Source organism: Hyalella azteca, unplaced genomic scaffold, assembly GCF_000764305.2.
Source record: "Hyalella azteca isolate HAZT.00-mixed unplaced genomic scaffold, Hazt_2.0.2 contig14662, whole genome shotgun sequence".
In the NCBI taxonomy this organism is placed as follows: Eukaryota; Metazoa; Arthropoda; class Malacostraca; order Amphipoda; family Hyalellidae; genus Hyalella; species Hyalella azteca.
The window spans coordinates 531,109-555,188 of record NW_025944539.1 but is presented as its reverse complement, the minus strand read 5'-3'; the positions used below and the strand labels follow the sequence as shown (position 1 = coordinate 555,188).

At 38.4% G+C, this 24,080-nt stretch overlaps 1 protein-coding gene across 1 annotated transcript in view; it reads left to right on the top strand.

The window, feature by feature from the left end:
* The window catches only part of LOC108667935 (cytoskeleton-associated protein 5), a 42,561-nt gene that overhangs the window by 3,517 nt on the left and 14,964 nt on the right, over window positions 1–24,080 (top strand). The window contains exons 2-26 of the mRNA XM_018155040.2: window positions 3,299–3,492; window positions 3,764–3,970; window positions 4,483–4,654; window positions 5,272–5,407; window positions 5,578–5,669; window positions 6,073–6,189; window positions 7,171–7,365; window positions 8,053–8,233; window positions 9,190–9,302; window positions 10,039–10,222; window positions 10,738–10,916; window positions 11,655–11,806; window positions 12,467–12,685; window positions 13,190–13,373; window positions 14,416–14,448; window positions 15,502–15,753; window positions 16,917–17,153; window positions 17,860–18,022; window positions 18,682–18,851; window positions 19,541–19,744; window positions 20,217–20,468; window positions 21,093–21,296; window positions 21,910–22,045; window positions 22,383–22,576; window positions 23,623–23,876. Coding sequence (XP_018010529.1) covers window positions 3,299–3,492; window positions 3,764–3,970; window positions 4,483–4,654; window positions 5,272–5,407; window positions 5,578–5,669; window positions 6,073–6,189; window positions 7,171–7,365; window positions 8,053–8,233; window positions 9,190–9,302; window positions 10,039–10,222; window positions 10,738–10,916; window positions 11,655–11,806; window positions 12,467–12,685; window positions 13,190–13,373; window positions 14,416–14,448; window positions 15,502–15,753; window positions 16,917–17,153; window positions 17,860–18,022; window positions 18,682–18,851; window positions 19,541–19,744; window positions 20,217–20,468; window positions 21,093–21,296; window positions 21,910–22,045; window positions 22,383–22,576; window positions 23,623–23,876 — 4,424 coding nt within the window. The remainder of the gene's footprint in view (window positions 1–3,298; window positions 3,493–3,763; window positions 3,971–4,482; window positions 4,655–5,271; window positions 5,408–5,577; window positions 5,670–6,072; window positions 6,190–7,170; window positions 7,366–8,052; window positions 8,234–9,189; window positions 9,303–10,038; window positions 10,223–10,737; window positions 10,917–11,654; window positions 11,807–12,466; window positions 12,686–13,189; window positions 13,374–14,415; window positions 14,449–15,501; window positions 15,754–16,916; window positions 17,154–17,859; window positions 18,023–18,681; window positions 18,852–19,540; window positions 19,745–20,216; window positions 20,469–21,092; window positions 21,297–21,909; window positions 22,046–22,382; window positions 22,577–23,622; window positions 23,877–24,080) is intronic.

The following is a 24,080-nucleotide window of genomic DNA, read 5'->3' as shown; positions in this document are numbered from 1 at the left end:
GGTTGTTGTAAATGCTCAATGGCATGCTCATGGATACAGTATTATCACGTCAATAATAAGGTAATTTATGGATATGGTAATATCGTATCAATAAAGAAAAACAAGTAAAAATTACAGAAAATGTCATTTATTCTACTTCTACATCATCTACGAAGGAAAAGGAGGACTTCAGATTACTGTTAGTACTAATAGATGAGAACACTCTGCATGCTTCAAACGTTTTAAAATTAAGTTTTACTTCAAGTGTCCCGGATTACCCCGTTCCCAGGGGTAATTCGGGATGTTTTTATTTTGGATCTGGCACCTTGCAAATAGCATATAGAATTTTTTGAAGATGCCGTAAGATAGGCCCTCGCAAAAAGCTATAAAGATGCCCTCGCAAAAAGCTATAAAATGAGCTCAAGCTTGTTTATGAAATGTTTCATGGCAAGAAGTTATTGACAAAAAAATGCTCAAAACCATCCCTTATTACCCCATTTGACTGTACCTTATAAATATAAGTGGAATATTAATAAAATTGGAAAATTTATAATTTTTTTCCATTATTACATTATGGCTCCAAAATGGCTCCATTTCTATGGCTCCTTTTCTTGGTTTGCTATGAGCCCATTTCAAATATTTTTCTGTCATTAGAAAGCTCATGTTCTAGGCTACCTATTCCAAGTAAAATAAAACATTTTGGTTGAAACTTTGACTGCAGTTGGGGGAAATGGGTGTGACTGTGTGACTGATGGATGACTGATAGAAATTCTTCAAAAGGCAGGATTGAACAGAATAAATTCCAGTTGGTAAATAAACTATACATAAACTATACCATACATCAATTGTATAATTTATGTATAATTATAATTAATTATAGGAGCCTACGCCCCAGGCTGACATGCTTTAAGTCTGACTAAGCACTTCACAAATTTTACTAGTAAGTGTACCAGGACTGGAGGTAGCAGTTGCAACTGCAAGTCAAAAATTTCATGTAACAAATACTTTGTAGGTAACAGTTAAATCATCCTGGTCAGTCAATTATATGCAATTAACTCCAAAACTTTGAAATATGAGCCAAACAGGAAGGCACAATGTGAAAGACTACCGTCAAACAGGGCAATGAGGGACAGTTTTGAGCGTTTTTTTGCCAATAACTTCTCACCATTGAATATTTCACAAACAAGTTTGGGCTCATTTTAAAGGTCTTTGTAAGGGCTATTCTGTGGCATCTCCTAAAAATTCACATATGTTCTTTGTAAGGTGCCAGCCACAAAATAAAAGCCTCTCAAATTACCCCTGGAAATGGGGCAATAAGGGACACTTGAAATAAAACTTAATTTTAAAATGTTTGAATCATGCAGAGTGTACTCATTCATTACTAACAGTAATCTGAAGTCCATCTCTTCCTTTGTAGATGATGTAGATGTAGAATAACAAACATTTTCTGTGATTTTTAGTTTTTACTTGTTTTTTCTTCATTGATATGATATTACCATATCTCCATACATTACCATATTATTTTTGTGGTATTACCATATCCTTGGATATGCCATTGAGCATTAACTCTGACCTTGTCCACTGCAAGCTTCATATCAGCAGCCATGTAGCATTTCTTCTGTATCTGTAAGATTACAGGATGGCTTGTAATTTCACACCATTTTAGTTGGGTCAAGGGAATTCACTATAACAAAAAAAGATTGTAAAAAATGTACCCAAAACAGAAAGGAGGAATATTTTAATGACAACCATCATATTTTTTGGAGAAATAAATCATAGTTTAGGTTAATTCGTTTTCATTCTATGTTGCCAGGTGCACAATTCTATCTATGAAATTCTATGCACAGTTTTGTGATGACCAATGATGCATTCACTTTTTGTTAAGTAAATTTTTTTGCTGGGTAAGGTAAATGTAATCAAAGATATTTGTTATTAACTGATTTTTTTTTGTTAACTGAAGCCTTTGGTAACCGAGGTTCTACTGTAAATGCTTTTTTAGGGTGTCCTTTATTATCCCAGGGGCAAGGGGTGTCCCTTATTGCTCTGTCATGCAGAAATGGTTGCCATTTTTTAATGAGCTACATGAATTCTGTCAATCGCATTTTTAAGCCAACACAACTTTTTATGCAAGTAAAATTGTTTAATACAGTGAATATAACAGTACTCCTCCAAAATCTTGCTTTGCACTTTTTTCAGGGATTTTTTAGTGGTAGTAAATGTATGATTTCTTAACTTGCTTTGTGCTACCTACATAGATAGTAAAAATGTTGAACTTTATGCCACTATTTTTAGTTGTGCAATATTTGAATTAGTTTAGCTGCTACAACATTTTTACAAAATGTTGGAGCACTGTCCTAAATTACCGTAAAATGGGGTAACTTTGACCACTTTTTTTTCTTAATGATGCCATTTTTTACTAGATAAGTTAAACTTAATTGAAACATGCAAAATACAGGTCTATACTCTAGCTTTACTTACCATAAATTGCTGGCTCCTGCCTCTCATAGTTTTGATGTAATTTCAAAAAAAGTGGTGGTCTTTGTTACCTCAGCTCTTGGGGTTTCTTTGACCGGGTGGTAAAATCAATTTTATTTTTTGGTAAAATAACTCCAAATAACTCCAGGTTGTGGTGCATTGTAGTAGAACTCTTCTAGTTACATATGCAAAAGACAAATTTTAGGAAAGTGTCATAGTTTGCAAATGGGGGGCAATGGGCAAAATGTGACCACCTAATGGCAACTGTGATGGGGTAACATTGACCGGTTTGGAAATTAAGTTAAAATTACCCTATATAAGACTCTGTAGAGTCTGAAACATAAGGAAAAAACCATTAATAGGTGTATCAAACATGAAATATGTTATATAGGTACCTATAGTAATTTTAACTTTATTTCCAAGCCGGTCAATGTTACCCCATCACGGCTGCCATTAGGTGGTCAAAGTTACCCCATTGGGGGGCGGCGCCTAAAATTTTTCTATGTCAAATCATTTTTGAGTTTTGGGGGTTTTTGTTAAAAAAACGAAAAGTGGTCAAAGTTACCCCGCCGGTCAAAGTAACCCCATTTTACGGTACCCCACTTGTCCCTTATTATCTCATTTGACAGTACGTATGGTTAAAGTTGATGTTCCCTATTTGCTCTTAAATGCAAGCATTCAATGCAAATGTTTGCAACTGATAGCAATCAACTAAATGTACCTTCATCCTTGGCTGTAATCAATAATGGTACATGATCTGTAATCAAGGTTATCAGTTGCTTAGAGGATTTTTTTTTAAATTTTGTGACCACTAAGTATCTAAAATTGTGCTAATCTATTTCAGCTGTGGAAGGCACGTGTCAATGGCTATGAGGAGTGCATCAAATATTTCTCAACTATTACTGATGAGAAAAGTCCAGAGTTCAACAAATTTGCCCCGCTTATGAAAAAGCTTGTCACTGACTCCAATGCTGTTGCACAAGAGAAGGCCCTGGAAGCTGTACTTGCATTTGCTGAAAATGCACACATTGCTGCCAAGTGAGTCATAGAGCATAAATTTATACTTATTTGTCTCATTCTGACTGACATTTTCTATTTGCAATAATATTTTCAATATACTTTTTCAGTTGTGCTGCATTACACTCTAATTGGTAGTGATGAAGTTGAAATGCTCCAAATATCACAGTAGGTACACTAGACCCTCTGGTGTCATAAACATCTTCCCAATATGAGCAAGTATTCATATCATTTGGTATTTGCCTGTTCTAGACAGCTTTGTTTTATTGTTCTAATGGAAATTCTGGTGCAGATGTGCCACAGATGTTGCCAGTGGTATTGTTGCCAAGGCTTTGGGCGGGCCTCGCCGTGGCACACATGATAATGCGGAGGCTGTGCTGCTCATGTACTGTGAGATCGAGAAATATGCCATCGTCCAGGAAGAGCTCATCAAAGGATTTGCTGCTAAAAATCCAAAAGTTGTTGTGGCCTGCGTCAAAATCCTCACATCTGCTCTACGGTAATAGAAATTACGGATAAATACCAGTGGTGTGCCCTTAGAATTCATAAAATTAGTTTCTGTGATACATTTTTTCTCTAAATACAAGAATTAGAGACTCTTGAATATATTACCAGTATATTGAAAGCACATAATAATGAAACTTTTAATGAACTTCATGATATAGTTTGGTTTGGTACTAGGAAATGACTTGCTGTTCTAGATAAATGTTGTTATTTATAAACTCTTAACAATCTCATAGTTATAATGCAAATTAATCTCCACCAAATATTTTATTAGGAATGTGATGGTAATTTGGCAATACTTGCACTTGTAAGGTGATTGTAGAATAATAATTTTTATAGCTTTATTTCGTATAATTTTTTGGTTCCAGAGAGTTTGGGTTTGCCCCAAAGGTTATGGCTCCAAAGATGATGGCAATCTGGCAATCCTTGTAATAGATGTGATGCGCTAAAAGAAGAATACTGTACCTAGTTTTTATTGCTTTGACTGATCCATATTTTTCCTTTCAGAGAGTTTGGCCCAAAGGTTATGGCACCAAAGCCCCTGGTAAAGCAGTTTCCAAGGCTGCTAGAAGACCGAGACAAGAACGTCAGAGACGAGGGCAAGAAGCTCATGGTGGAGATGTATCGCTGGATTGGTGATGCCTTGAAGCCTCAGCTCACGGCCCTCAAGCCTGTGCAGGTGATCATGCTTCAGACAATTACACCAATTGTTTGCAAATGTACATAAATGGGCTTAACTTAGTGTCGGCTAAGATTAGGGTTAAAAAAATATCTAATACATTGGAACATTTTTCCTAGGTCTTGAGTATGTATTCCTTGGTAAATATATAAACCTCTATGTAGGTTTTGTTGTTAATATTATTAGCATGTTATATTTTTGCATGTTCTTAGTCAATAAGACCAATCAAATGATTGTTCATTGAATTTTTGATCAATAATTTGATGATTGATATAAAGCACAATATTGGCCTCCATTAGTTCTTTGCTACGATTTAGTTATCTCAAATTCTGATGCCTAAGATCAGTTCTGTAGTATTCCCCATCTTTGATTAACATCATTGCCTATCCTCTCTTCCAATTCGTTTTATTGCCCTATTCAACTACAGTTTCAAAATCTTTACTGACACACTACAATCTAAACTCTCAAGAACACGTAGCGGCTGATTTCTCATTGCGATTAGATGGTTTAACTTTACAAGACTTCAGTCACAGACTAATGGGAAGTTGCGAACTCATAACTGTTATTGATAGTATGGCGCCTGTTGTTTAAATCAATAATTATGGTTGATGTTGCAGGTTGCGGAGCTTGAGACGGAGTTTGAAAAAGTTGCCGGTGAGAAGGCTGTACAAACTCGCTTCCTACGTTCACAACAGGAACTGAAGGAAAAGATGGCGGCAGCAGGAGATGAAGATGCTGGCCAAGACGAAGAAGGTCAGTCGCCATTCCTGTATGAATTTCTTCTGAAAAATTTGAACTTTATCCACATTCCATACTTTTTTCATAATTACCACTTTATCAATAATTCCTCATATAAATAAATTATTAACGAGAGCAAGTTTAAAATGACTCGCTATTGTCTAACTTGTGTAACATGGCTACAGATGAGGCTGATGGGGCTGTCGAAATTGACCCTGTCGACCTCATGGACCCTGTGGACATCCTGTCACAATTGCCTGCAGATTTCTATGAAAAGGTGATGCGTGTACACTGCTGTCCTTCATAATCAACAAATATATGCCATTCAAACATACTTTCTTATAACCACGTCTACACAAGAACATAGTTTTCATAGAAAATGTAATAATTTTTTAGGGAAATTTGAAATCATTGTAACGTAGGTACCTAATTGTTTCCAGCAACTCAAGAATATAGTTTTTATGCTTATGTCGTTTGTTTGAAAATCCAAATATTCTTGAAGTTTTCAATTTTTTTACTTTCAAAGTTGTAAGTTATAAAAGTCCTCAGTTGAATGGTTACAAAAAAAAAATCCTTTTATACTTTGCTTCTGTACTTATTTCGCTGCAGGATATTTATTTACCAGATTTTCTTCCTGCTTTTCTCTAACTTTATACAAATGAAGATGAATTAAATTTCAGCTTGAAGCCAAGAAATGGCAAGACCGCAAAGAGGCCATGGAGATTTTGCTGCCACTGACCAAGCATCAGAAACTGGAGAACGGAGACTACCATGACCTCATGAAAGCACTTAAAAAAGTAATTCTGCTTATCCACCTTGACCTTTTTTGGCACCTATGCCTTTCTTTCATTGTAACCTGGGGTATTTAATCCTGTTGAAATTGTGTGACTAATGCGTCTTCCTTTCATTTTCACTTGTAACAATTATATCACTCTTTATTCTCGTATCAAGCCACATTGTTGAGCAATTAAGTTTAAGAATTGATGTCCATTGCCTAAAGGTAAGCTTCTCTAGAATAATATATGAATATTAATGGTAACCATATGCCTATTATAATAGTATTGAATGACGACAAATTCTACATCCAATGCAGGTGGGTTCAGCCACGCACAGATGGTGATTAATTCAAATCCAGTTTATTACAAACTATATAGTTACACTATTCAGATAAGCTCCTAAAAACTACCAGCTAGACTAATATAATTTTGTAATAATGTTGTAAGATTTTGTAATAATGTTGTAAGAAACGTCCTATTATGGCAGATTGGCTCGGTATAATTTTGTAATAACGTTATAACAAACGTCCTATTATGGCATATTGACTCGGTATAATTTTGTAATAAGGTTATAACAAACGTCCTATTATGGCATATTGACTTGGTTTAATTTTGTAATAACGTTATAGGTAACAAACGTCCTATTATGGCAGATTGACTTGGTTTAATTTTGTAATAACGTCATAACACGTCGATCTGCCTTTTGTGGCAGATCGACAAACTTCACTATTTAGTCTTTTGAAGCTGAAAATTGTAATGGACCTTCCCATCGCAAATATATTCGAGATGAATTTGTGATCGTACAGCTGGTGAACCCTTCAACATTGAACTTGGTTTAATTTTGTAATAACGTTATAAAAAATCCTTTTGTTGCAGATTGACTTGGTTTAATTTTGTAATAACGTTATAACAAACGTCCTTTTGTGGCAGAATATTTCCAAAACCGCCTTGAGTTTATATAACTTATAATAAGTTTGTAATTAACCTTTGTTCTGGTTCCAGATTATAGCCAAAGATACGAACGTGATGATCGTAGCGTTGTCTGGTCAATGTATCGCTGGGCTCGCTGCCGGCCTCAAGAAGAAGTTCTCCGTGTTTGCTGTTGCTTGCACTGAAACAATCCTCGAGAAATTCAAGGAGAAGAAAATGAATGTCGTCACTGCGCTTAGGGAAGCTGTTGATGCCATATATCAATGTGTGAGTTTTCTCTATATTTAATGAATTTTTTGTTGCATTTTTTTTAATTTTGTTCAAATTGGAATGGTTAAGAAATTTGTTTCTTTTCTCTTTATCTTTTTTCTTTTTTGTTTCTTTTACAAATCTTTTTTGTTTCTTTCTTTATTTTAGACTGCTTATGTACAACTGTAGCTACTTTTGATACAATTTAAATGTTGTAAATTATGCAGTCTGGCTTACGCTTACACGTGGATCAAAACAAATAACGTGAAAGTTTATTTGAAGTATTATAAGTATAATGAAACAAGAGCAGCCTCTTGTTACTGCACATCAGTGTTTATTTCTACAATGAATAAGCCTGCTAGTAAATATTCCCTACCATAATCATTTAAGTTTAGATGACTTTCTGAGTAAAATAATTCAATCAAAGTTCAATGTATGGATCACTTTTGTTTACTTCATAGAAATTTAACCCTTTCACGGGTAAGTTACCATATATGATCACTTGAAATCGCGTCACAAAAAGCCTCACCACGGCTTCCTGTTTGTTTTTGAGGCATCCTTATATACAGACATCACTGGAGTGAATACAAAGATTGTAAATTATTTCGCTATGTAAATAACATCCTCTTTTGCACAGACATCACTGGAGTGAATACAAAGATTGTAAATTATTTCGCTATGTAAATAACATCCTCTTTTGTACAGACATCACTGGAGTCTTTACAAGAGACCATCTCTGCCGCCCTGGGCAACAAGAATCCCAACGTGAAGGCCGAGACCGCGGCGTTCCTCGGTCGCTGCTTCTGCTACTGCACGCCAACGATCCTCAACAAGAAACTGATCAAGGCGTTTGCCACAGATTTATTGAAGACCCTCAATGAATCAGGTAAGAACTTCCTTTAAATTTCTTAGTTAAATTAGGAAAGGAACAATTAAACACATGACTTTTACCACAGACTTATTACCCTCAATGAATCGTGTAAGAACTTCCTTTAAATTGCTCAGTCAAATTAGGAAAGGAACAATTATACACATGATTTTGCCACAGATTTATTGAAGACCCTCAATGAATCAGGTAAGATCTTCCTTTAAATTGCTTAGTTAAATTAGGAAAGGAACAATTAAACACATGACCTTTACCACAGACGTATTGAAGACCCTCAATGAATCAGGTAAGAACTTCCTTTAAATTGCTTAGTTAAGTAAGGAAAGGAATAATTAAACACATGACGTTTGCCGCATATTTATTGCTGACCCTCAATGAACCAGTTAAGAACTTCCTTTATGTTTTCAATAAATAAGGAGATGAGAAAACCCTATGACTCGCAGTCAGACATTTTATAAATGCATATGTTCTCGTGAAATTTGATGTTGCTTGCCCTACTTCTGATTAATGGAATTGCAAAATCCATGCTTTCAAGCAAAACCTTTTTTAGTTTTCAACTCCTTTTTTACATGAATTATCCAATATTTGTTAATTGTACAATACATATAAAAATAATTCTACTCTGACGTAATTATATATTGACTCAGAACATCAAATTTAAACAGGCTATAATCAATACTTGAATGCATAATGGTATTAAAGCTAGTTTAGTTTTCTCCATTAATTTATCCTGTTTTGTACCTAGCATAACAGTAAAGGCTAATTTGCTAGTTTTATCCAAGCATTGTTTCTCAAAGTACTACCTTAGGTAAAGCTAGTTTAGTTTTCTCCATTAATTTATCCTGTTTTGTACCTAGCATAACAGTAAAGGTTAATTTGCTAGTTTTATCAAAGCAATGTTTCTCAAAGTACTACCTTAGGGCGATGATATATTCCTAACTGTGCTTAATTTTCAGATCCAACTGTTCGAGACAACTCTGCAGAGGCGCTCGCTGCGCTCCTGAAGGTGGTTGGGGAGAAACTGTTGATGCCATTCTTGGGGGACTTGGATAATCTCAAGATGCAGAAGGTTGGTTATAATATTTATCAAACCTTAATTTAATGGCTTGCTCAATAAGATGATCCTCAGAGGCAGAATGATAATTTGCAAAAAATATGGCACGCTTTGGTTGAGATGGTTCATAATCCAAAGATTCTCAACAATACAGAAGCTCGGTATTTGATTGAAATAAATTGAACGGATTTTGTACATAAGAGACGAATGGAAAGGTGGAAGTGAAAGTGATGCTATGAACTGTTGAAGTAAATAATATAATAAGTATTGTTTTATTGTCATTAGATAAAAGAGGCGAGTGAGAAGGTGGAGCTAACAATAAAGCTATCAACCGTTAGAGTAAATAATTAATAAATATTGTTATATTATCATTAGATAAAAGAGGCGAGCGAGAAGGTGGAGCTAACAATAAAGCTATCAACCATTAGAGTAAAAAATATAATATATATTGTTTTATTATCATTAGATAAAAGAGGCGAGTGAGAAGTTGGAGCTAACAATAAAGCTATCAGTACCAACTGTTAAAGTAAATAATATAATAAGTATTGTTTTATTATCATTAGATAAAAGAGGCGAGTGAGAAGTTGGAGCTAACAATAAATATATCAGCATCAACTGTTAAAGCAAATAGTATAATAAGTATTGTTTTATTATCATTAGATAAAAGAGGCGAATGAAAACGTGAAGCTAACAATACAGCTATCAACTTTTAAAGTAAATAATATAATAAGTATTGTTTTATTATCATTAGATAAAAGAGGCGAGTGAGAAGGTGGAGCTGAAGGTGAAGATACCAACCGCCAAAGCTAAAGCCAAGCCAGCCCCCGCCGCGGCGCCCAGTAAGCCCGTGACTGTCAGCAGCGGAGGACGTGTCGCCGCTACAGCTGCTCGCCCCGCGCCTGCCAAGGCGCCCCCTCGCAAGGCTAAGCCTCCTGGTAAACAAAACTCAATTCAATAGTTTGAATAATTGAATTATTAACTTTCTGGGATTGAATCCCTGAAAGTTATTTTAAAAATGCATTGTCTTATCATCAATCAAATGTGTATAATAGTCAATAGAACAAATCACACTATTTTACTGTAATCAAGGCTATGCACCGAACACGTTGATTCCATTTATATACTTGTCCAGTGTGTTTGATTAACAAATGAATTCAATACTAATGACATGTGATTAATGTCATTACTATTACTATTTTATTTAGTTTTATTCCTCCACAATTGCAATAGTTAGCCACTACCTTCCATAATGTACAGTGTACACAGTAGGCTACTGTTACGTTTTATTGTAACGTAACGCAATATCATAACATAACTTAGTATATTATTGTAACGTAACAATATCGTACACATTGGGCTCTTTCTTTGACATCAATTTATTTTAAATTCAATTTATTTGGCTTTAACTCTCCCAAATGACGTTGAAATTAAGCATGAACGTTATGATCAGGTGGAGCTGGTGGTGGGGGCAGCGCGGCCACCAAGAGCCCCGCGGTGGTGGAGGAGGCGGAGATGGTGCTAGAGGCCGCGGTGGAGGCCGCAGGGGAGGTGCTGGGAGCTGCCGTCGTCTCCCAGCTCGCCGACCCCAACTGGAAGGAGCGCCTCGCTGCAATGGACGCTATTGTTGCTGTCAGTCCACTGTTGCTGTCAGTCCGATGTTGCTGTCAGTCCACTGTTGCTGTCTGTCCACTGTTGCTGTCAGTCCACTGTTGCTGTCAGTCCCCTGTTGCTGTCAGTCCGCTGTTGCTGTCAGTCTGCTGTTGCTGTCAGTCCACTGGTGCTGTCAGTCCACTGTTGCTGTCAGTCCACTGGTGCTGTCAGTCCACTGGTGCTGTCAGTCCACTGGTGCTGTCAGTCCACTGGTGCTGTCAGTCCACTGGTGTTGTCAGTCATGGTCTATTGTTGCTGTCAGTCGTGGTCTATTGTTGCTGTCAGTCGTGGTCTATTGTTGCTGTCAGTCGTGGTCTATTGTTGCTGTCAGTCGTGGTCTATTGTAGCTGTCAGTCGTGCTCTATTGTTGCTGTCTGTGTTATCCTGCTGTCATGACTAACGTGGCGGCCAGAGCTCGGCAACCGCATTTTTTGTGTACCGCCAAAATAAATATTTTTGTGATAAACTGCTTGTAGTTGATACATTTAACTCTTTCAATAAATCGATTTAAGTGTCAGTCTTTCACAAACTACGATATAACAGCTTCAGATTTTTCTCTCTGTACGGGTTAAATTAGTGTGAATAATCTTAATTGTAATACACTTTCTGTAAGATCGTTGAAGTCGTTGAAATGAAAAGTGGTTTCTCTAGTCCTTTTCAGATTTTTTCAGATCATAATTTTCCATGGGAATTACTCATGTATAATGATTTTAACAGGCCGTGAGCGAGATGGACACAAACGCTCCGTGCCAGGCAATGGTGCTTGTCATCGCCGTCCAGAAGCCTGGGCTGAAGGATAACAACTTCCAGGTGCTCAAACTCAGGATCACGGCCATTCAAACGCTCGCTGAGAACACGAAATTCTCGCGGTGAGTGGCGATATCTTGGCTCTCGCGGTGAGTGGCGTCTTGAGTTATCTTGGCTAGATTCTTAACAGGTTTCGTGCGGTGCACAAGTTTTGGCAGGTTTATTTTAATGAAAATATGATTCTTGATCAAAAACATGTTTCTCTTGGTCTTTTCAATGATAGTTGTTCACTTTAAATTATTAATACGATATGAGTTAGATGAGTTATTTACCTCACATGCGCACTCGTGTCGTGTAGTATGCTATAATATAATTATTTGAGGGCGTAAATTACAGCAGTTAACTTGCATAAGACATAACTTAAGACCTGTCTTTGGAAGTCATTGATAAATTTGGTTAACCCAAGTTATGCTATAATAAAATTGTATAATATCAACTGTAACAGCTGTTTACTTGCACAGGACGTCTTGCGAAGCATGTCTGGCAGAGCTGGTTGATAAATTAGGTTGACCCAATTTATGCTATAATATAATTGTATAATATAAATTGTAACAGCTGTTTACTTGCACAGGACGTCTTGCGAGGCATGTCTAGCAGAGCTGGTTGATAAATTAGGCGACCCAAGTTATGCTATAATATAATTGTATAATAAATTGGGCGACCCAAGTTATGCTATAATATAATTGTATAATATAAACTGTAACAGCTTTTTACTTGCACAGGACGTCTTGCGAGGCATGTCTGGCGGAGCTGGTTGATAAATTGGGCGACCTAAAGAACGGTTCGCTGGCAAGCAGCTGTCTCACAGCGATGGCTGAGGCCGTGTCGCTGGAGTGGCTTGGTCCTGAAGTCACGACGCTCGCCTTCAAGCAGAAGAGTCCTAAGGTGCAGGAGGCGGCGCTGGTCTGGCTCGCGCAAGCCGTCACCGACTTCGGTCTCATGTTAGTTGCTCGAAATTCTTTTTAGCGTATTTTCTCATTTATAAAAAATGCACTATTGTGCTCGCCATGTCCGTCTGTCCGTCCGTGACCTCAAGTTTTCGTCGACGAGAAAATGCGCTCTCTGTCACTCACTGCAGTGAGTACTGAGTTAGGTATATTTTTTCCTTCTCTATTCATAATTCTTATTGAATATAAAGTAGGTACTGTTTATCATGTGTAATATGAATTTGTTCGATGAATTAGGGAAACTTAATCGATGAATTAGGGAAATAATGTAATTAAATGTACTAGTATATAGGTATATCAATATGCTTATTACGTTTTTTAGTTATATTCAAAATGAATACGTTTTATAAAAGCGTGAACTGAAAGCAAATTCACTGATCAAGGCATGAAGAATGGCCTGGCTTGTACCAACCTCAGGGTTGATGCTAATATAGCATATATTTTATTAATATTTTGTTAAATATGTTTGGTTTATGATAATGAATTTGTTGTTGATAGCGTGAAGCCGAAGTCTGTGATCGCTGACATCAAGAAAGGCCTCGCTCACACCAACCCTGGAGTGCGTAATGCGGCGGTGTCTCTGTGCGGTGTCATCCACCTGCACATGGGACCTGCGCTACGCACCTTCCTTGAGGACGAGAAGCCTGCCCTCCTACAGCAGATTGATGCCGAGATCGAGAAGGTTAGTAGGGAAACAATTCTTGCGCGATCGTTTCTCTGACCCTGTAATTTTTTCCGTCTATTTAAATATAGCAGATTGATGACGAGATCGAGAAGGTTAGTAGGGGAACAATTCTTGCGCGATCGTTTCTCTGACCCTGTAATTTTTTCCGTCTATTTAAATATAGCAGATTGATGCCGAGATCGAGAAGGTCAGTAGGGGACAATTCCTGCGCGATCGTTTCTCTGACCCTGTAATTTTTTCCCTCTATTTGAATGTAGCAGTTTTATGCCGAGATCGAGAAGGTTGACACTGTAAATATTTCCCTCTATTTGGGGGATAATCCCTGCGCGATCGATACCTGACAATGTAATTTTTTTCCTTCTATTTGAATACAGCAGAGTGATGCCGAGATCGAGAAGGTCAGGAGAGGAACAATTCCTGCGTGATCGTTTCTCTGACACTGTTAAATTTTCCCTCTATTTGAATTTTGTAGTATAGTGCAGAAATTGAGGAAGGGAAAACTTATGTGTTGTTCTCTAAGCGGGTTAATTTTTCGCATGTGATTGTCCCGTCTGAATTTATTGCTATGTTAACGTAATTGAAAAGGTGAATGGAGGAATTGTTAAGATTGAGCTTTTATTTTCTTGCGGTACCTAAAATGTGTTGTTTTAATATATTGCCGTGTTTTCAGGATTGGAAGTTTGAGGTTACATAACATGATACGCCTTATTTCTGTTGTTAATATAAACGGGTTAATTTACGATTAAAACTCCAAATGCTCTTGCTTGAATCAAGTTCTAGAACTGCATTTGATGTTTAAAATCCGACAATTCATACCGATTTAAAAAAAAATCTTGCTCAGTTTTGTTTAACACGCCGAAAGTTTGCACTTGACTAACATATTTGGACAAGGCCATGGTATATAATTCAAGCCGAGAACCAATGAACGTCTTCCCTCGACCGCATTAAAATTCCATCGTTCACGCTCTAACAACTATTTGTCTCGAAGAAACAGCTGTTTGCTGCAGTCACTTATTTTAAGTCTTCTTCCTTTGTATAGCAAACAATGATGTTGGCTCGATTCTACGCTCAGGTGAGATTTAATGCTTTTTCTGTCGGTATCTATTTATGGAATGAAGATCCATGCCATCACTCGCTTTAATTTGGATACAACTCATACCATCAACGCGTGGAGTGACTGCTGATTCATTCTATCAACACATTCGTCGCATCTCTGATTACGTTATTTCGTAGTAGTGCCACTAGTGATGCTTACATGTACCACCGCTTATCAATCGTGACGCATTGCTTTTCTGCTACCAAGCAGCTTTGTTGCATCACTGCACTAGCCCTCATCACTGCGTCTGTTACATCACTGTACCAGCTCTCATCTCTGTACTAGCTTACATCACTGCGTCACTTTCCACTGTGTGGCTTATCGAGCTGTCACTAAACAGTTTTTTTAATAACTCTCCAAGTCATTTTTTTTTTTTTCAAGTCAAACTCGTTCAGGATGTCCCAAATGAGGGCATAAGTGCATCGCTAAATGTGCCAAGTCACGTCGTTTAACTAGCAGCAAACTAGTGCATCTATCTTTGCTTGAGCTTCGTCGCTTTGAGCGACTTGAACTTCTGTTGCTTTATCATATACTTTCTTGTTCTGTGAATTTGCCAGAGTTAACTGGTCAGTGTTAACTGTCGACAGAACAATTGCTTTAGAGTTGCTTTGCTTTCTGTGTGTTGCTGCATCATTGTCTGTTTTGTAATTCCTTGTGGTGAAACTACGTTCTTTTCTATCATTAACATACAATAAATTGAATAATGCAATTAATATCTTAATTTCACTGGATGTGTGTTATATTACATCTTACACCATGAACACTGGCGTCGGTGAATCTCTTATCAATTTAGCGGAAAAACCAAGCAAAGAACCAAACGTTAAAATGCCTTCACAATCCTATAATCCTGAAGATTATAGATTGCCTTCTAATAACATTCTTTCCTAATGGAAGTTATGTGCACTGTGATCCTCTTTCTTTCACCCCCGCCACTGATATATTTTCAAGTTTATTGATGCGTTTTTTCAATCGTTTATTCACGTATTAATGCATTTTTTCAATTATTTATACTCGTATAATCTCCATCAGAACAAAGGACGTACAGCGCCTGCACCTACTCGTAAACAGCGCACTTGGGGTGGGGCTGGGCGGGACGCCAGGGGTGGAGCTGGGGGCGCCAGGGGCGGCACTGTGGACGACGATGATGAGGGCGGGGAGGAAGACGAGCCCACTAGTGAGGACGTGGCGAACTCTAACGTCCAGGACCTCATCCCTCGCACCAACATCGCTGCCCTCGTCACTGACGAACTCATCGCTGAGCTCGCTGACAAAAACTGGAAGGTTAGTCGCGCTCGATAACAAAAACTCGTTTTTAAGTTCAATGCTAGGATTGCTTCGGTATTTTAATGTTAATAACTCCTTTAGGATGGGAATATAAAATTTAAATTAATTAAGTTTTGGCCTAAACGTTACTTGTGATTAGTGATGCTATTTTTTCTGAATATTCCTTGTATGCTGCCTTTCATTTCAACAAAAAACTTGAATGATTCATAAAAGCATTTAGTCAATTATTCAGGTAGTTTTTCACTCATTTATCACTAAAAGATTCTGTTAACATCAGGACCCAGACTATGAGAACAAACCTTGACATTTGTCTAGTTAAGCTGCTTGTATAGAATACTTGAAGCAATCCATTTGATGTCCAAGCAATCCCATTTCTTGTTCAGGCCATAAATCACTGATATAAATGAGTGAGTCTTTGTTCAAATGGCGATGCACTTTTTGCCCTTATCTGGGTCATCCTGACCCAGTTTATAGCAGTAGAGAAGCATATCAGTGCTACGTTTGCTCCGTGCTTGTGCTGTCGGTAAGGAAATGAGTCTATTTTGGACAGTATGACAAAATAATTCTTTTGAGTGTTCACTACTTCACACAGGTTCGTGTTAAATGAACACAATAAAACACTCTATACCTCACACAGGTTCGTGTGAAATGAAGGCAATAAAATGTTCGTTTCACTTCACACAGGTTCGTGTAAAATGAACACAATTAAAGACTCAATTTCTCTATACTTCACACAGGCAGGGTCGTGTGAAATGAACACAATAAAATGTTCGTTTTACTTCACACAGGTTCGTGTAAAATGAACACAATTAAACACTCTATTTCTCTATACTTCACACAGGCAGGGTCGTGTGAAATGAACACAATAAAATGTTCGTTTTACTTCACACAGGTTCGTGTAAAATGAACACAATTAAACACTCTATTTCTCTATACTTCACACAGGCAGGGTCGTGTGAAATGAACACAATTAAATGTTCGTAATGCTTCACACAGGTTCGTGTGATATGAACACAATAAAAAACTCTCTACTTGCCACAGGTTCGCTCTGAGGCGCTCAGCAATGACACAATAATTCTTCTGAGTGCTCACTACTTTATCTTTATTTCGAAGGTTCGCCTGAAATAAACGCAATAAAATGTACGTTATACTTGCCACAGGTTCGCTCCGAGGCACTCAGCAAGATCTCCGGCGTGATCAGCTCAGCAAAGTTCATCACTGCGGACTGGGGAGACCTGCCGGGCGCCCTCGCTGCTCGTCTCAACGACACCAACAAGAACCTGGCGGTTGAGGCCCTCAAGGTGGTGGGGCAGCTCGCCGCCGCTGCCGGGCCACACTGCTCCCGCCACACCCGCACTGTTATACCTGGAGTGCTGCTCTTGCTGGGGGATGCTAAGGTTAAAGAACGCCTCAGCGCCTCAGCTGTTTGTTTTATAATGATGTATTTAACGAAGAATTAAGTATTATGTTAAAAAAAGAACCGCACTGTTATGCCGGGAGTGCTGCTCCTGCTGGGAGATGCTAAGGTTAAAGAAAGCCCGAGCTGTGTTATATAATGAAATATTTAACGAAGAATTAAGTATTATGTTAAAAAAAGACCTGCACTGTTATGCTGGGAGTGCTGCTTCTGCTGGGGGATGCTAAGGTTAAAGAACGCCTCAGCTATCTGTTATATAATGAAGTATTCAACGAAGAATTAAGTATTATATTCAATAAAAATATCCGCACTGTTATAATATGCGTGCTGCTCCTGCTGGGAGACGTAAAGGTTAAGGAAACTTTGATCAATTCGTGAAGTTATGGAGTACTATTATATTTATGAAATATATTGAATATTCTGAAATTATTTTTTCAACAATGTACTATACATTTTATTTTAGCTCTCTTTCCGACGGAAATATGGTATTTTTCATTGCTTTATATCCTTGTGGATAATTTAAATTTCTGTCCGTTTTATTAGTATTTTTCTTCCAGCAAAAGTTTATTCTCATAATTTTCCTGGATACAATAATATTCTATAAACCTTAATGCTACCTATACCAATTTCTTATCCTTTTCATGGTTGTAATATTCTAGAAACATTAACGCTTAATACGAATTCAGGTGAACGTGCGAGCGTCAGCGCAGTCGGTGCTGGAGTCGTGGGCGGAGCAGGCCAAGCCCAAGGAGCTGCTGGAGGGCGACACCTGCGTCGACGCCCTCAAGAGCGGCACTGTCTTCCTTAAGGCCGCCCTCTTCCCGTGGCTCGCTCAGCAGCTTACTGAGGGTGCGACGTCTATATTTCATTATGATATGTCATTGTTAGTAATATATAGGGTGCGTCGTCCATATTTCATTATCATATGTCATTGTTAGTATTATCTACGGTGCGTCGTCTATATTTCATTATCATATGTCATTATTAGTAATATCTAGGGTGCGTCGTCTATATTTCATTATAATGTATCATCATTGGTAAATCTAGTGTGCGTGGTCCATATATGATCATGATGTATCATTAGTGATGTGGCATCATCACTAGTAATATCTTGTGTACATGGTCAAAAAAATTGAACAAAGCAGTGTGTTACATGTGAATTAATAATTTGCATATGGTACATATAGCCTTGACCGTACATATGAATTAATAATTTATATGCATATAAGTGATGACTCACTTGTGAAGTAGTGTGTCACGCACATGTGTTTCACGTACATGTGAGTCATGCACATGTGTGTCACGCACATGTGTTTCACGTACATGTGTTTCACGCACATGTGTGTCACGCACATGTGTTTCACGCATATGTGTTTCACGTGTAGTACATGAAGTTGCTCCCTGAGGAGCAAATTGTCTCCGGTAGCTCACGTCTGGAGTAAGAATGATAACTGCAGGGATGTATTTTGCTGAAAATTTTATAATGGAAGCTAATTTTTTTTCCTCAGCTCCTCCAAAGAGCCTCAACAAAGAAGACTTAGGGAACTATGTGCCCCATATTTACTCTGGACTGGAGGACCGCAGCGCTGAAGTGCGTAAAGCTGCGACGGAAGCCGTGCTGCCTTTCATGCTGCACCTCGGATATGAGGGGATGTTGAAACACACGTCAAGGGTCAAGGTGATATACCAATGTGATGTCACCTCGGATGCAAAATGTTGAAACACACGTTGAGGGTCAAGGTGATGTACCAATGTGATGTCACCTCGGATACGAGGGGATGTTGAAACACACGTCAAGGGTCAAGGTGATGTACCAATGTGATGTCATCTTGGATACGAGGGGATGTTGAAACACACGTCAAGGGTCAAGGTGATGTACCAATGTGATGTTACCTTGAATACGAGGGGATGTTGAAACACACGTCAAGGGTCAAGGTGATGTACCAATGTGATGTCATCTTGGATACGAGGGGATGTTGAAACACACGTCAAGGGTCAAGGTGATGTACCAATGTGATGTTACCTTGAATACGAGGGGATGTTGAAACACACGTCAAGGGTCAAGGTGATGTACCAATGTGATGTTACCTCGGATACAATGTGCTAATCAAACACGCTTCTAGGGTGAAGGTGTGATGCACCTAGCCCCTAGTCTTGGTGCCCCTAAAAAGATAGCTTCTTGCAGCTTAGAAATATTTATGCCTATTCAACTGACAATTTTTTTACAATTTTATTATTTAGGCATTTTTTCAATTCTATTGTTACGACTTTTTTCAAAATTTATTGTTGAGACTGTATCAATATTGTTGTATGGACGTTTTGCCTGATTTATTGATGGAAGTTTATTCATTTGTGTCATGCTCGCAGCCCGCATCAAAGAACGCACTCATGGCCACGCTCGACAAGGCTCGCCTCAGTCTCCCCGCCAAGCCTGCACCCACGGTTGCCGCCGCTCGACAGGCACCCGCTAAAACAGCGGGTAAAATGGCTCGCCCACAGACGGGCGGTGGCGCCGTGGCTCCCGCCGCCGCCGCTGCCAAAAAACCGTCTCGTGCCGCCACAGCTCCTCCCGTAAGCCTTTGAGTTGCAATTCTTGACGAATATACCGCTGTTTTTTTTTGCACGAACGTTATCTCGATGAACTATAACTCATCGGCTGAATATTATTATTATGTCAGATTATGAAGTTAGGCTTGATCTTCCCTATGCTTGTTCATACTCATACTTGCTTATACTTAATTCTATTGAAGGTTTGTCACCGCCTCATGGGAATGGAATAAACCTTTATTTGGTGTTACACAAATTTCCTGTGGATTATTCATTTTGAATTAGTTATTGAATTTTTTCGGCACTTCGGAATTAACACTCACCATAATATTTGTCATTCAGCTGTGGAAACAAACATCTATTACTCTTTCAACCCGACCAAAAATAATTCTATTAAATCTTGCCGAAATCAAATGAAAATCAAAGCTTTTTCGAGTTTCTTTTTAGAGTTTACCAAGAGAATGAATGTGATTATAAAATTGATTGTTACTCGCAGGCTTCTAGTCGTAAAGGCGGCGATGACCAGGACACGTCGCCGCTACTGCCCGTGAATGGCCTGAAGCAACAGCGCGCGTCCGACGAACAGAAGCTCAAGGTGCTGCGCTGGGACTTCACTACTCCGCGTCAAGAGTTCATCACACAACTTAATGACCAGATGATGACGGCTGGTCTTAATAGGACCCTCATCACCAACATGTTCCATAAAGACTTCAACTTCCATAAGAAGAGCATTGACGCTCTCAATGAGGTAAGACTGCCTCATCACAAACATGTTCCATTAAGACTTCAACTTCCATAAGAAGAGCATTGATGCCCTCAATGAGGTAAGACTGCCATCACCAACATGTTCCATAAAGACTTCAACTTCCATAAGAAGAGCATTGACGCTCTCAATGAGGTAAGACTGCCTCATCACCAACATGTTCCATAAAGACTTCAACTTCCATAAGAAGAGCATTGACGCCCTCAATGAGGTAAGACTGCCTCATTACCAACATGTTTAGTATCAACAAGTTTAGTTTCAACAACTGTGCCAATAAGTTTAGCTATAGTTCCCGTAGACACTGCTAAAGATCTAATAATGTGTGCACTGCTTATTTAACTTGAGAAGTCATAATGAAGCTTGGCAGCCATCGCCATCATACTTTCTTACATTCTGACCAATAATTCAATCAATACCATCTTGTTGTTTTAGCATTTTGAGATTTGTCAGTAAAATTTTGGAAAAAAAATTGCTAGCCTTCATTATTGCTTTATTGAATTCTTATGAACTGACGTGTGATTCTGCCTTGAAAATGCAATTTGTGAAATTTTCATAAGTTACAAATGTTAATGTTTTTTTGGTGAATTTGATATCATCCTCTGCCTGCAGGACCTGGCAGATAACCTGGAGGCCTGCGTTTGCAACTTGGACATGATCCTGCGCTGGATGAGTTTACGTTTCTTTGACACGAACCCTTCTGTGATCATGAAGGCCATGGAATATCTCACTAATGTCTTCACGTATCTCTCTGACGACGGCTACCGCCTCATGGACTTTGAGGCTTATTCTTTCCTTCCCTTCATCGTTCAGAAGGTAAAAATGATCAAATTTTCATAGAATTTTATGGTCTTTGCTCGTGAGGTAATTGTATGAAATGATCACAAATAGTCAAAGCCATAAGTATATTATATGCAGGACTTTGATAATATGTTATTCAAACTGATAGTGCCTTTGTTTACCGCAAAAAGGAATGACTTTTCAGACCACTCGTCTGCTACAAATGTTTACGCGTATTTCTAAATCAAAAATAGAATCACGTAAACTAGCATATATCTCAATATCCGTAATATGGCGGCACATGATTTCCCTTGAAGCAGTCAGTGATGTTGCAAAATAATAGCAAGAAATGATTTGCAAGTTAGCCAGAGATTCTTGTTTTTGTTAATATTCGACCATTTAAAATGGTTCTTGGGGCAAATAATTGCCTCATTTCAAGAATTAGAAGAAAAAATGCTTGCACATTTAGAAGATGTGCTTAAAATTTTCACTTTATTTTTTGCCCAAAATTTTCACTTTATTTTTTGCCCAAAATTTTCACTTTTATTTAATTCAATGTATTTTTATATTAATGAGAATCTATCTTCATAACACTTGCCTTTGATGGATTTAATTGCATTGTGACTTGACAGACATGATTTTCCCGCAGTTTGGTGATCCAAAGGACGGAATCAGAGGCCCGGCGCGCAACATCGTGCGTCTCATCGTTCGTATTTACCCCGCCAGCAAAGTGTCTCCGTACCTCATGGAGGGTCTCAAGAACAAGAACGCACGCCAGCGAGCCGGTAAGACTTCAGTAGACGAAAGGAATCTCCTGACCAGCCTAATTGTTTCACTAAATTAAATATCTTGTAATGATTTCTTCCATATAATGATATAATTTCTCTAGGTTATAATGATTTCTTCCATAATTCTGAGTTGCTGCTCACGAAGTATCTGTGTTCTTCATCTACCGCAAAATTTCTGGTTTAATTAATGCATTTCTTGTTTTAATTACTGCTTTTTGTGAATTGCTGCATTTTGTGAATTAATTACTGCATTTTGTGAATTAAATAGTGAATTTCATGAATTAGTTGGTAAATTCTATAAAACTTCGTTACATTACTAGTATTTTGTGTGCAGAGTGCCTTGAGGCGCTCGAGGACCTGATCAGGCACGCAGGCATGACGGTGTGCCAGCCCTCGCCCGCCGTCGCCCTCAAGGATATCGCCAAGCAGATCAGCGACAAGGACAAAGTTGTGCGCAACGCAGCACTTAACGCACTAGTACAAGTGTACTTCATTGAGGGCGAGAAGCTCTACAAATATATTGGACAGGTGATGTACAAGTGTGCTTCATTGAAGCAGAAGCAAAATTAAGGATCAGGTGACTGTTCAGGAGCAACAGCAAGTGGATGGTAATCAAACTATTAGTAATGACATAGATTAGTGGGATAATTGATGTGAATGGAAATTAAAGTGCAAGTGTGAAATGAATTGAACTGGGGTGCCCTCTACGACACGAATAGCAGGACATTAGTTTATTCGTTGAGGCTAGGATTTATTGAGAAGTTAACGAGTCAAAACTAAAAGAGTTCTGACCTTTTGATTGATCATAAAATTCTAAATAACCTTGGTGGTCCCGTTTCATATCAATTTCTAACTCCGTTTCATAATTTTTCTAACTTATAAGAGATTCTAAGATATTGAACTCTGACATTATCACATAGCTCCATGTAATGGACATCAGTTTTTTTCCTATGTTTTTAATTTTAATTCAAAAGTTCTTGCTTAGATTGAAAATAGTTTTCAAATATAAAAATTTCATTCAGTCATTTATCACAATGATAGACCGTATCATTTCAATTATCCGAAATTTTTATGGAATGATAATCGTTCAGTCATTGTCAATGTGCATGCCTGTGCTGTTGTCGAGCCAAGACGGAAACTTTGAATTATCTTCATTACTTGCATGTTACATGCTCTCACTATCCATGGACCATGTATGAACTGTTTTAGCGCATTTTCTCATTTATGAAAAAAGGCGCTATTGTGCTCGTCATATGCGTCCGTCTGTCTGTCCGTCCGTGACTTCACACGTTTTCGTCGACGAGAAAATGCGCTCTCTGTCACTCACTGCAGTGAGTACTGAGTTATATTTTTTTGATTTTCATTGATCACATGTTACAAATTGTCACTATCCATGCATGAACATTTTTTTTCATCTTCATTATACTCACATGTTACAAGCTGTCACTATCCATGCATGCACTGTTTTTTTAATTTTCATTGATCACGTTAAAAATTATCTCATCCGTGCTAGAACATTTATTTTAATCTTCATTACATAAGTACCACAAGTTGACATATCCATACCCGCGCAGTTATCGAGCAAAGACATGGGCTTCTTGGAGGAGCGTATCAAGCAAGCCGGCAAGAACCGCCAGGAGCCTACCCTGCCTACGCCTGCCGTGGAGTTCACGCCGACGGTGCGCAGCGGTGGGGGCGGCGCCCCACGAGGAGGCAACCGCGTCGTGCCGTCCCCAGCTGGCGAGTTTAACCCCCTGGCCCGTGGGGCGGCCGCGGCACTGGAGAGCAACGCTGCGGCTGGGCAAGACGTTAACAGTCTCCTTCAGAGGTGGAGTAAAATATTTTTTGTTGACTTTACAAAGTTCTTGTCAGTTGGTTTGTTTAAAGCTCGATAGCTTTCTGTACTATTGTTTGTATATGTGCAATGGTTCAATTCGGTTCGGATAATGTATTGTATCTCGTAAAGATAACAAGAAGTGAAAACAATTGAGCTGCGGCATGAGTATTTCTGCAATCTTCAGACCATGCCTGT